Below are 12,600 nucleotides of genomic sequence, written 5' to 3'. Positions count from 1 at the left end.
GGTAGGCTAACCGCTGAGTCTGGGTCTCTCTCTATGGTAGCCTAACCGCTGAGTCTGGGTGTCTCTCTCTATGGTAGGCTAACCGCTGAGTCTGGGTCTCTCTCTCTATGGTAGGCTAACCGCTGAGTCTGGGTCTCTCTCTCTATGGTAGGCTAACCGCTGAGTCTGGGTCTCTCTCTCTATGGTAGGCTAACCGCTGAGTCTGGGTCTCTCTCTCTATGGTAGGCTAACCGCTGAGTCTGGGTCTCTCTCTCTCTATGGTAGGCTAACCGCTGAGTCTGGGTCTCTCTCTCTATGGTAGGCTAACCGCTGAGTCTGGGTCTCTCTCTCTCTCTCTCTCTCTATGGTAGGCTAACTGCTGAGTCTGGGTCTCTCTCTCTATGGTAGGCTAACCGCTGAGCCTGGGTCCTCTCTCTCTCTATGGTAGGCTAACCGCTGAGTCTGGGTGTCTCTCTCTCTATGGTAGGCTAACCGCTGAGTCTGAGTCCTCTCTCTCTATGGTAGGCTAACCGCTGAGTCTGGGTCCTCTCTCTCTATGGTAGGCTAACCGCTGAGTCTGAGTCCTCTCGCACTGTGGTGACTTAAAGAAGAGTAAAGTTAAGGCAACATCTATGCTGAATTTATCTGAACTAATATCCATCTGAATTTCTGTCGCTGTCCATTTTAGAAATTGATGAAATAATAGGCCTACCTCATCGCAGCTCGTTTGCTTGAACCCTGCTCATACTGAAGAGCTAAGTGTTAATTATAGAAGAACAAACATTGTGAATGTACAGAACATAAAATACAATAATGTTTGTGAATGTTTGAAACTCTGGTCGACATTCATTATTATTGAAAGGAGAAAAGCGGTTCTTATCCAGTTACACAAATCCACAAGGAGTCAGAAACCTTACTTATTTACGCCAGTCAGCCATAAGCTCCCCTGTTGGGACAGCTTTATGTAAGACCCTAACAGTTTGTGGCAACCTTTTTATAGTGCAGTTTTATGTATTGTTTAGTGTTGTAGTTTCTTCGTGGGAAGTATGCATCTAAAAACAACAATGTTGTAGTTTCTTCGTGGGAAGCATGCATCTAAAAACAACAATGTTGTAGTTTCTTGTGAATGCATGAACTAAAAACAACAATGTTGTAGTTTCTTCTGGGAAGTATGCATTCATTATTATTGAAAGGAGAAAAGCATTCTTATCCAGTAAAAACAACAATCAGTTACTTATTTTCAGCCATCTCCCCTGTTGGGAAGCATGCATAAGACCCTAACAATGTTGTAGTTTTTCGTGCAGTTTTATGTAAAAACAAGTGTTGTAGTTTCTTCGTGGGAAGCATGCATCTAAAAACAACAATGTTGTAGTTTCTTCGTGGGAAGCATGCATCTAAAAACAACAATGTTGTAGTTTCTTCGTGGGAAGCTTAAAAACAACAATGGTAGTTTCTTCGTGGGAAGCATGCATCTAAAAACAACAATGTTGTAGTTTCTTCGTGGGAAGCATGCATCTAAAAACAACAATGTTGTAGTTTCTTCGTGGGAAGCATGCATCTAAAAACAACAATGTTGTAGTTTCTTCGTGGGAAGTATGCATCTAAAAACAACAATGTTGTAGTTTCTTCGTGGGAAGTATGCATCTAAAAACAACAATGTTGTAGTTTCTTCGTGGGAAGTATGCATCTAAAAACAACAATGTTGTAGTTTCTTCGTGGGAAGTATGCATCTAAAAACAACAATGTTGTAGTTTCTTCGTGGGAAGTATGCATCTAAAAACAACAATGTTGTAGTTTCTTCGTGGGAAGTATGCATCTAAAAACAACAATGTTGTAGTTTCTTCGTGGGAAGTATGCATCTAAAAACAAAATAATGTTGTGTTTTTTTTGCACCACCAAGATTGACATGTTAAAATCACCGCTGCCTGTCATAACAACCCGACTTTAGGGTGTTCGTAAATTCCTCCGTTATTCTGCGCTCGGCCGCTGTCAAACTAGAGTGCTCTGAAAGCGGAGTAGATTGCCAGGGTGAATTTACTATCACACCCATTTGGTCTGGTGAGAGGATGAATATAATGTGTGTACTGATAAAAAAAAAAATGGTTTTAATGAAAACAACATGTTATTATTTGCCTTGGGCCTAAGAACAGCCTGTTGTGGACTATTTCTAGCCAAAGGGGGGAGAGACTTTTCAAAAAGATTTCTTCAAAACAATCCAAGTGTATTATTAATTATTGCAATAATGGAGCTTGTCAACGACACATCCTCCTGAATACATGACAAACAACAGATATGTCGAATGGGTCAAAAAGTTATCATTTTATATAAAATAAATGAATAATTCACATCAGATAGAATCTGCTGTGAAGACTGTTGTCATTGTATAGAAACCAGGGTTTGGCCCCCAAGACGGGGGTTCTTCTCATCAGCTATCCATACCAGAGACATCTCCTCCCTGGTACCTCATAGTACACAAACACCAACTCAGCTATCCATACCAGAGACATCTCCTCCCTGGTACCTATCTATTGCCAGCGCCAGAGGCCCAACTCAGTCCACTCAGACACAGATGAGAGAGTACCGAGAAACCTTATTCGATGCATAAACAAACAGTATTACAACATAATCTTGTAATTTTCTACCATAAACCCTAAGGGAGTTATCACACGATAATCCCTGGGTTCTCATCCTTTATTACTTAACTATAACATTGAATAGAATGATGGGCGTCATAACCATGTCATAAGCCATTATAATGTGCACAGACTCCTTCACCCTTAAGTTGACTGATATTCATTTACGATGTTATAAAGCAGTTATGAATGTGCTTAATACTGCAGAGTTGATAGTATCACAAAAAACATTCAGGATCTCCAAGAAATATGGGCAAATTGGAGCGTAGAAAGATATATATATATATATATATATATATATATTTAGGATGACAAACTACTGAGTTGTACAAGCAAGAACCACTTCCAGATATAAAAAAACTGGTTGAGGGGCAGCTCTCAGGGATCTGTAGGGGGATCGTGGATGGTTGAGGGGCAGCTCTCAGGGATCTGTAGGGGGATCGTGGATGGTTGAGGGGCAGCTCTCAGGGATCTGTAGGGGGATCGTGGATGGTTGAGGGGCAGCTCTGTCATCGGGATGGTTGAGGGGCAGCTCTCAGGGATCTGTAGGGGATCGTGGATGGTTGAGGGGCAGCTCTCAGGGATCTGTAGGGGGATCGTGGATGGTTGAGGGGCAGCTCTCAGGGATCTGTAGGGGATCGTGGATGGTTGAGGGGCAGCTCTCAGGGATCTGTAGGGGATCGTGGATGGTTGAGGGGCAGCTCTCAGGGATCTGTAGGGGATCGTGGATGGTTGAGGGGCAGCTCTCAGGGATCTGTAGGGGATCGTGGATGGTTGAGGGGCAGCTCTCAGGGATCTGTAGGGGATCGTGGATGGTTGAGGGCAGCTCTCAGGGATCTGTAGGGGGATCGTGGATGGTTGAGGGCAGCTCTCAGGGATCTGTAGGGGATCGTGGATGGTTGAGGGGCAGCTCTCAGGGATCTGTAGGGGGATCGTGGAAGGTTGAGGGGCAGCTCTCAGGGATCTGTAGGGGGATCGTGGAAGGTTGAGGGGCAGCTCTCAGGGATCTGTAGGGGGATCGTGGATGGTTGAGGGGCAGCTCTCAGGGATCTGTAGGGGGGCATCGTGTAGGAAGGTTGAGGGGCAGCTCTCAGGGATCTGTAGGGGGATCGTGGATGGTTGACGGGCAGCTCTCAGGGATCTGTAGGGGGATCGTGGAAGGTTGAGGGGCAGCTCTCAGGGATCTGTAGGGGGATCGTGGATGGTTGACGGGCAGCTCTCAGGGATCTGTAGGGGGATCGTGGATGGTTGGTGGCCTGGCAGTTGGGAGCTTGGGCTGGTGGCCAATAAGTTGATGGTTCGGGAGATCTGTCGACCTGCCATTGGGCTGAGTGCTTGACCCTGGTTGCTCCTGTTGGTCTCTCTGTATGGGAGTCTGTTGGTCTCTCTGTATGGGAGTCTGTGGGCCTCTCTGGGTGGGAGTCTGTGGGCCTCTCTGGGTGGGAGTCTGTGGGCCTCTCTGGGTGGGAGTCTGTGGGCCTCTCTGGGTGGGAGTCTGTGGTCCTCTCTGGGTGGGAGTCTGTGGGCCTCTCTGGGTGGGAGTCTGTGGGCCTCTCTGGGTGGGGGTCTGTGGGCCTCTCTGGGTGGGGGTCTGTGGGCCTCTCTGGGTGGGAGTCTGTGGGCCTCTCTGGGTGGTGGTCTGTGGGCCTCTCTTAATAATAAATGTATTGGTAAATTATATGAATTATGCATTGAACTGCATCCATCTATTCTACCAACAATGCCTTAGTGTACGTCATGAAATGTTGAGACAAACCTCTTATGAAGTTGGTTTTGTAGCAGAAACTGGGAATTTTATATTTTTTACTGATATTATGATTGTCTGTCTGTCACCTTCATGTCTGAAAGGTAGTTCAAACGCTGTCAGTTGCACTTTTCTTTTAAGCTCAAGTTTTTTTTAACGTGTAATTTAAAGTGTGCCCTCATCTAATGTGAATAAATTTTTTGTTGTCAATGTTTAACTACCCGGTCTATTGAAATTAGATCATTGAACAATTGTTTTTATTTTTGTATTTTTTTTAAGAGAATAAAGGAAGTGCCAGAACTTAAAGACAATAACTTTTGTCCGTTTCTCTTTATTACTACAGGTCGACTCAGGTCAAGTCTGAGGCCAGTAACATCAACAGTGAGGACAAACCCAGCCTGCCTCTCTCCTTCCACACGGAGTCCAAACCTACAGTCACTGGGTCCTGATTGTGACAGTGGACCCCAGTTTGCACTGCAGGGTCCAGAGATGACATCAGTGAAGCTGGAAGACTGCAGTCAAACACTGGAGCTGAATGTCAACATTAAAGATGAAGAAGAGGAGGAGAAGATTGGGACATCTGTTAATCATGGTAAGAGCAGGTTCTATCTATAAGTTCCCTTCATAGGTTATACCTCCGTTAGTTATGACCCAGTCTATTGCTATTGTGAATTCATTCTTACATCACATCCCTGATGAACACCAGACTGTACAAAACGTGTTTTTCATTCCAACTTCCCACTGTGTATGAAAAGTTGCTGTTGAACTGTTTCATGATGAACTGTTTCAATGAGAAGGTACAGTGGGGCAAAAAAGTATTTAGTCAGCCACCAATTGTGCAAGTTCTCCCACTTAAAAAGATGAGGCCTGTAATGTTCATCATCGGTACACTTCAACTATGACAGACAAAATGAGAAGAAGAAAAATCCAGAAAATCACATTGTAGATTTTTAATGAATTTATTTGCAAATTATGGTGGAAAATAAGTATTTGGTCACCTACAAACAAGCAAGATTTCTGGCTCTCACAGACCTGTAACTTCTTCTTTAAGAGGCTCCTCTGTCCTCCACTCGTTACCTGTATTAATGGCACCTGTTTGAACAGTATAAAAGACACCTGTCCACAACCTCAAACAGTCACACTCCAAACTCCACTATGGCCAAGACCAAAGGGCTGTCAAAGGACACCAGAAACAAAATTGTAGACCTGCACCAGGCTGGGAAGACTGAGTCTGCAATAGGTAAGCAGCTTGGTTTGAAGAAATCAACTGTGGGAGCAATTATTAGGAAATGGAAGACATACAAGACCACTGATAATCTCCCTCGATCTGGGGCTCCACGCAAGATCTCACCCTGTGGGGTCAAAATGATCACAAGATGGGTGAGCAAAAATCCCAGAACCACACGAGGGGACCTAGTGAATGTCCTGCAGAGAGCTGGGACCAAAGTAACAAAGCCTACCATCAGTAACACACTACGCCGCCAGGGACTCAAATCCTGCAGTGCCAGACGTGTCCCCCTGCTTAAGCTAGTACATGTCCAGGCTGTCTGAAGTTTGCTAGAGAGCATTTGGATGATCCAGAAGAAGATTGGGAGAATGTCATATGGTCAGATGAAAGCAAAATATAACTTTTTGGTAAAAACTCAACTTGTCGTGTTTGGAGGACAAAGAATGCTGAGTTGCATCCAAAGAACACCATACCTACTGTGAAGCACGGGGGTGGAAACATCATGCTTGGGGCTGTTTTTCTGCAAAGGGACCAGGACGACTGATCCGTGTAAAGGAAAGAATGAATGGGGCCATGTATCGTTAGATTTTGAGTGAAAACCTCCTTCCATCAGCAAGGGCATTGAAGATGAAACGTGGCTGGGTCTTTCAGCATGACAATGATCCCAAACACACCGCCCGGGCAACGAAGGAGTGGCTTCGTAAGAAGCATTTCAAGGTCCTGGAGTGGCCTGGCCAGTCTCCAGATCTCAACCCCATAGATAATCTTTGGAGGGAATTGAAAGTCCATGTTGCCCAGCAACAGCCCCAAAACATCACTGCTCTAGAGGAGATCTGCATGGAGGAATGGGCCAAAATAACAGCAACAGTGTGTGAAAACCTTGTGAAGACTTACAGAAAACGTTTGACCTCTGTCATTGCCAACAAAGGGTATATAACAAAGTATTGAGAAACTTTTGTTATTGAACAAATACTTATTTTCCACCATAATTTGCAAATAAATTAATTAAAAATCCTACAATGTGATATTTTTGTCTGTCATAGTTGAAGTGTACCTATGATGAAAATTACAGGCCTCTCATCCTTTTAAGTGGGAGAACTTGCACAATTGGTGGCTGACTAAATACTTTTTTGCCCCACTGTAGATGTTATTTCATGCTACTGAGACTTGCATGGTTTGGTGGTTTGACACCAGTATTGTCAGCATTTGTTTTATTCACTGGTCTATCTGGAGTGATCAGAGAGTAGACTAAAGAAGTGGAGTAGACAAACTGACAGTGTTTTAAAGTTCTATGAAATGAGTCTGTGTAGTTTCTAACCCTTGTGATAGTGAGTGGAGGATGATATGAAATGAGTCTGTGTAGTTACTAACCCTTGTGATAGTGAGTGGAGGATGATATGAAATGAGTCTGTATAGTTACTAACCCTTGTGATAGTGAGTGGAGGATGATATGAATTAGTCTGTGTAGTTACTAACCCTTGTGATAGTGAGTGGAGGATGATATGAAATGAGTCTGTGTAGTTACTAACCCTTGTGATAGTGAGTGGAGGATGATATGGGTCTGAATTTTCACTCTTTTTTTTGCAATCAGCTGTTGTCCACTTTTAGAATAGTTGTATTCCCCTTTTGTATTGGACAGTATAGAGCCTTCAGAAAGTATTCATACCCCTTGACTTATTCCACATTATGTTGCAGCCTAAATTTGAAAAATAAATAATAATTGAGCCATCTACACACAATACCCAATAATGACAGGAAAAACATGTTTTTTGAAATGTTTGCAAATGTGTAAAAAAAATAATAACAATGCAGAAATATTATGGTGGAAGATTGCAAGGTTATGTTATAATACTTTTATTGCATCAAATGTTTGTTTTATTCGACAGAACAGAGTATTCTTAACTCTTGTGTGTGTGTTCTACTGAGGAAGGGCCTCTGGGAGATAACACTGACAGGAGATGTACGATGTCTTCTGGATGATTAAACCTAAAGAGCATTACAGAGCATGTTAATGCTTCTGTTCTATACGGGACCAGGGAGAGATGGCTCCAGTAGGGCCAGACACTGGTCTCTACCATACCAGGGAGAGATGGTTCCAGTAGGGCCAGACACTGGTCTCTACCATACCAGGGACAGATGGCTCCAATAGGGCCAGACACTGGTCTCTACCATACCAGGGAGAGATGGCTGCAGTAGGGCCAGACACAGGTCTCTACCATACCAGGGAGAGATGGTTCCAGTAGGGCCAGACACTGGTCTCTACCATACCAGGGAGAGATGGCTGCCAGACACTGGTCTCTACCATACCAGGGAGAGATGGTTCCAGACACTGGTCTCTACCATGGTCTCTACCATACCAGGGAGAGATGGCTCCAGTAGGGCCAGACACTGGTCTCTACCATACCAGGGAGAGATGGTTCCAGTAGGGCCAGACACTGGTCTCTACCATACCAGGGATAGATGGCTCCAGGAGGGCCAGACACTGGTCTCTACCATACCAGAGATAGATGGCTCCAGGAGGGCCAGACACTGGTCTCTACGCAATGAAAACTGTTGACACAGCAGTTGCTGTCTGCTATGTATTATAGGTATATTTCATACAAATCTTAACCTTGCGACCCATTCTATACATCTGTCATGTGTCATGTAGACTGAAAGAGGATGGACTTTGTACTTTTGTCTCTGGGCTCTCAATGAATCATCTGAGCGTGAATTTGTCGACCAGCCATGACCAGCCATCAGTATCGTAGCGCACTCAATCAATTCACTTCATATATGTGCGTTGTATTAACCTGCTCCTTTATTAATGAGAGATTTAAAGATTTTGTTTAAGTATAACTCTGACTTGTGTGATAAGTTTGTCTCTCCTCATTTGATAGTAAAGAAATTAACCACCACAGTATTCACACCCCTGAGTAAATACTTTGAAGAAGCACCTTTGGCAGTGATTACAGCTGTGAGTTTTTCTGTGTAAATCTCTAAGAGCTTTCCACACCTGGATTGTACAATATTTGCACATTTATTCTGAAAAAAAGTCTTCGAGCTCTGTCAAGTTGGTTGTTGATCATTGCTGGACAGCCATTTTCATGTCTTGGCATAGATTTTCAAGATTTTTTAAGTCAAAACTGTAACTAGGCCACTCTGGAACATTCAATGTCTTGGTAAGCAACTCCAGTGTGTATTTGGCCTTGTGTTTTAGGTTATTGTCCTTCTGAAAGGTGAATTTGCATACCAGTGTTTGTTGGAAAGCAGACTGAACCAGGTTTTCCTCTAGGATTTTGCCAGTGCTTAGTTTTATTCCATTTATTTTTTATCAACAAACAAAAAACGTCCAAGTCCTTGCCGATGACAAGCATACCCATAACATGATGCAGCCACCTCCATGTGAGGAGTGGTACTCCGTGATGTGTTGTGTTAGATTTGCCCCAAACATAACACTTTGTATTCAGGATTTTAAGTTAATTATTTTTGCCACATTTTTTGCAGTTTTACTTTAGTGCCTTAATGCAAACAGGATGCATGTTTTGGAATAGTTTTACTCTGTAGAGCTTTCCTTCTTTTCACTCTGTTATTGATGTTAATATTGTGGAGTAACTACAATGTTGTTGATCCATCCTCAGTCTAACTGTTTTAAAGTCACCATTGGCCTCATGGTGAAAACGCTGAGCAGTTTCCCTCCTCCCCGGCAACTGAGTTAGGAAGGACGCCTGTATTTTTGTAGTGACTGGGTGTATTGATACACCATCCAAAGTGTAATTAATATCTTCACCATGCTCAAAGGGATATTCAATGTCTGTTATTTTTCTTGTTGTTTTACATTATGGGGTACTCCACTGGCGTTATGGGGGTACTCCACTGGTGTTATGGGGGTACTCCACTGGTGTTATGGGGTACTCCACTGGTGTTATGGGGTACTCCACTGGTGTTATGGGGTACTCCACTGGCGTTGTGGGGTACTCCACTGGCGTTGTGGGGTACTCCACTGGCGTTATGGGGTACTCCACTGGCGTTATGGGGTACTCCACTGGCGTTATGGGGTACTCCACTGGCGTTATGGGGTACTCCACTGGCGTTATGGGGTACTCCACTGGCGTTATGGGGTACTCCACTGGCGTTGTGGGGTACTCCACTGGCGTTGTGGGGTACTCCACTGGCGTTGTGGGGTACTCCACTGGCGTTGTGGGGTACTCCACTGGCGTTATGGGGTGTTCCACTGACTCATATGGAGTATTCCGTTGGCGTTATGGGGTGTTCCACTGAGACATATGGAGTATTCCGTTGGCGTTATGGGGTGTTCCACTGAGACATATGGAGTATTCCGTTGGCGTTATGGGGTGTTCCACTGAGACGTATGGAGTATTCCGTTGGCGTTATGGGGTGTTCCACTGAGTCATATGGAGTATTCCGTTGGCGTTATGGGGTGTTCCACTCCACTGAGACGACTCATGGAGTATTCCGTTGGCGTTATGGGGTGTTCCACTGAGACATATGGAGTATTCCGTTGGCGTTATGGGGTGTTCCACTGAGACATATGGAGTATTCCGTTGGCGTTATGGGGTGTTCCACTGACTCATATGGAGTATTCCGTTGGCGTTATGTGGTGTTCCACTGAGACATATGGAGTATTCCGTTGGCGTTATGTGGTGTTCCACTGACTCATATGGAGTATTCCGTTGGCGTTATGGGGTGTTCCACTGACTCATATGGAGTATTCCGTTGGCGTTATGGGGTGTTCCACTGAGACATATGGAGTATTCCGTTGGCGTTATGGGGTGTTCCACTGGCGTTATGGGGTGTTCCACTGAGACATATGGAGTATTCCGTTGGCGTTATGTGGTGTTCCACTGAGACATATGGAGTATTCCGTTGGCGTTATGTGGTGTTCCACTGACTCATATGGAGTATTCCGTTGGCGTTATGTGGTGTTCCACTGAGACATATGGAGTATTCCGTTGGCGTTATGTGGTGTTCCACTGAGACATATGGAGTATTCCGTTGGCGTTATGGGGTGTTCCACTGAGACATATGGAGTATTCCGTTGGCGTTATGGGGTGTTCCACTGAGACATATGGAGTATTCCGTTGGCGTTATGTGGTGTTCCACTGACTCATATGGAGTATTCCGTTGGCGTTATGGGGTGTTCCACTGACTCATATGGAGTATTCCGTTGGCGTTATGTGGTGTTCCACTGACTCATATGGAGTATTCCGTTGGCGTTATGTGGTGTTCCACTGACTCATATGGAGTATTCCGTTGGCGTTATGTGGTGTTCCACTGACTCATATGGAGTATTCCGTTGGCGTTATGTGGTGTTCCACTGAGACATATGGAGTATTCCGTTGGCGTTATGGGGTGTTCCACTGAGACATAGAGTATTCCGTTGGCGTTATGTGGTGTTCCACTGAGACATATGGAGTATTCCGTTGGCGTTATGGGGTGTTCCACTGACTCATATGGAGTATTCCGTTGGCGTTATGTGGTGTTCCACTGACTCATATGGAGTATTCCGTTGGCGTTATGTGGTGTTCCACTGAGACATATGGAGTATTCCGTTGGCGTTATGGGGTGTTCCACTGAGACATATGGAGTATTCCGTTGGCGTTATGGGGTGTTCCACTGACTCATATGGAGTATTCCGTTGGCGTTATGGGGTGTTCCACTGACTCATATGGAGTATTCCGTTGGCGTTATGTGGTGTTCCACTGACTCATATGGAGTATTCCGTTGGCGTTATGGGGTGTTCCACTGACTCATATGGAGTATTCCGTTGGCGTTATGTGGTGTTCCACTGAGACATATGGAGTATTCCGTTGGCGTTATGGGGTGTTCCACTGAGACATATGGAGTATTCCGTTGGCGTTATGGGGTGTTCCACTGACTCATATGGAGTATTCCGTTGGCGTTATGGGGTGTTCCACTGACTCATATGGAGTATTCCGTTGGCGTTATGTGGTGTTCCACTGACTCATATGGAGTATTCCGTTGGCGTTATGTGGTGTTCCACTGACTCATATGGTATAAGGACTAAACACTTTTTACAGGCCTCCCATATATAACACTTTCTGGCCAACTGGTGGTTTAGTTCCATCTGTCCTCCAACTGGTGGTTTAGTTCCATCTGTCCTCCAACTGGTGGTTTAGTTCCATCTGTCCTCCAACTGGTGGTTTAGTTCCATCTGTCCTCCAACTGGTGGTTTAGTTCCATCTGTCCTCCAACTGGTGGTTTAGTTCCATCTGTCCTCCAACTGGTGGTTTAGTTCCATCTGTCCTCCAACTGGTGGTTTAGTTCCATCTGTCCTCCAACTGGTGGTTTAGTTCCATCTGTCCTCCAACTGGTGGTTTAGTTCCATCTGTCCTCCAACTGGTGGTTTAGAATCTACAGATGTGGTTTTCATATTCAGATGGTAAATAGTCATAGTAGACTTGGATAATGTTGGTACAACAATATCCAATATCTAGTCATGTATTCATGCCCTTGTATGTGTGTGGTATTGTGTAGGCCAATGATACGATCTCAATTTAATCCATTTTAAATTCAGGCTGAAACACAACAGGCTCTGATCAGGCCCTACACCCAAACAAGGGCACTGCGTTCATCCACCTCTGGCCTGCTCACCTCCCTACCACTGAGGAAGTACAGTTCCCGCTCAGCCCAGTCAAAACTGTTCGCTGCTCTGGCCCCCCAATGGTGGAACAAACTCCCTCACGACGCCAGGACAGCGGAGTCAATCACCACCTTCCGGAGACACCTGAAACCCCACCTCTTTAAGGAATACCTAGGATAGGATAAAGTAATCCTTCTCACCCCCCCTTAAAAGACTTAGATGCACTATTGTAAAGTGGCTGTTCCACTGGATGTCATAAGGTGAAAGCACCAATTTGTAAGTCGCTCTGGATAAGAGCGTCTGCTAAATGACTTAAATGTAAATGTAAAATGTAGAAAAAAATCAAGGGATGTGAATTCTTTCTGAACACACTGTATATGAAGGCATATGTATATCTCACTGACTGGTTCTT

At 44.6% G+C, this 12,600-nt stretch overlaps 1 protein-coding gene across 4 annotated transcripts in view; it reads left to right on the top strand.

Moving 5' to 3' along the window:
- Positions 1-12,600, top strand: part of LOC135573358 (gastrula zinc finger protein XlCGF26.1-like) — a 62,234-nt gene that overhangs the window by 10,232 nt on the left and 39,402 nt on the right. For all 4 annotated transcript variants that reach the window (XM_065022438.1, XM_065022429.1, XM_065022434.1 and 1 more), the window contains exon 3: positions 4,700-4,948. In XM_065022438.1, the coding sequence (XP_064878510.1) occupies positions 4,700-4,948 (249 nt within the window). The remainder of the gene's footprint in view (positions 1-4,699; positions 4,949-12,600) is intronic.

The sequence above is a fragment of the Oncorhynchus nerka genome, linkage group LG2, assembly GCF_034236695.1.
Source record: "Oncorhynchus nerka isolate Pitt River linkage group LG2, Oner_Uvic_2.0, whole genome shotgun sequence".
Taxonomy (NCBI): Eukaryota; Metazoa; Chordata; class Actinopteri; order Salmoniformes; family Salmonidae; genus Oncorhynchus; species Oncorhynchus nerka.
Note: the sequence above shows the minus strand (reverse complement) of the source record. Positions and strands in the feature narration are given on the sequence as shown.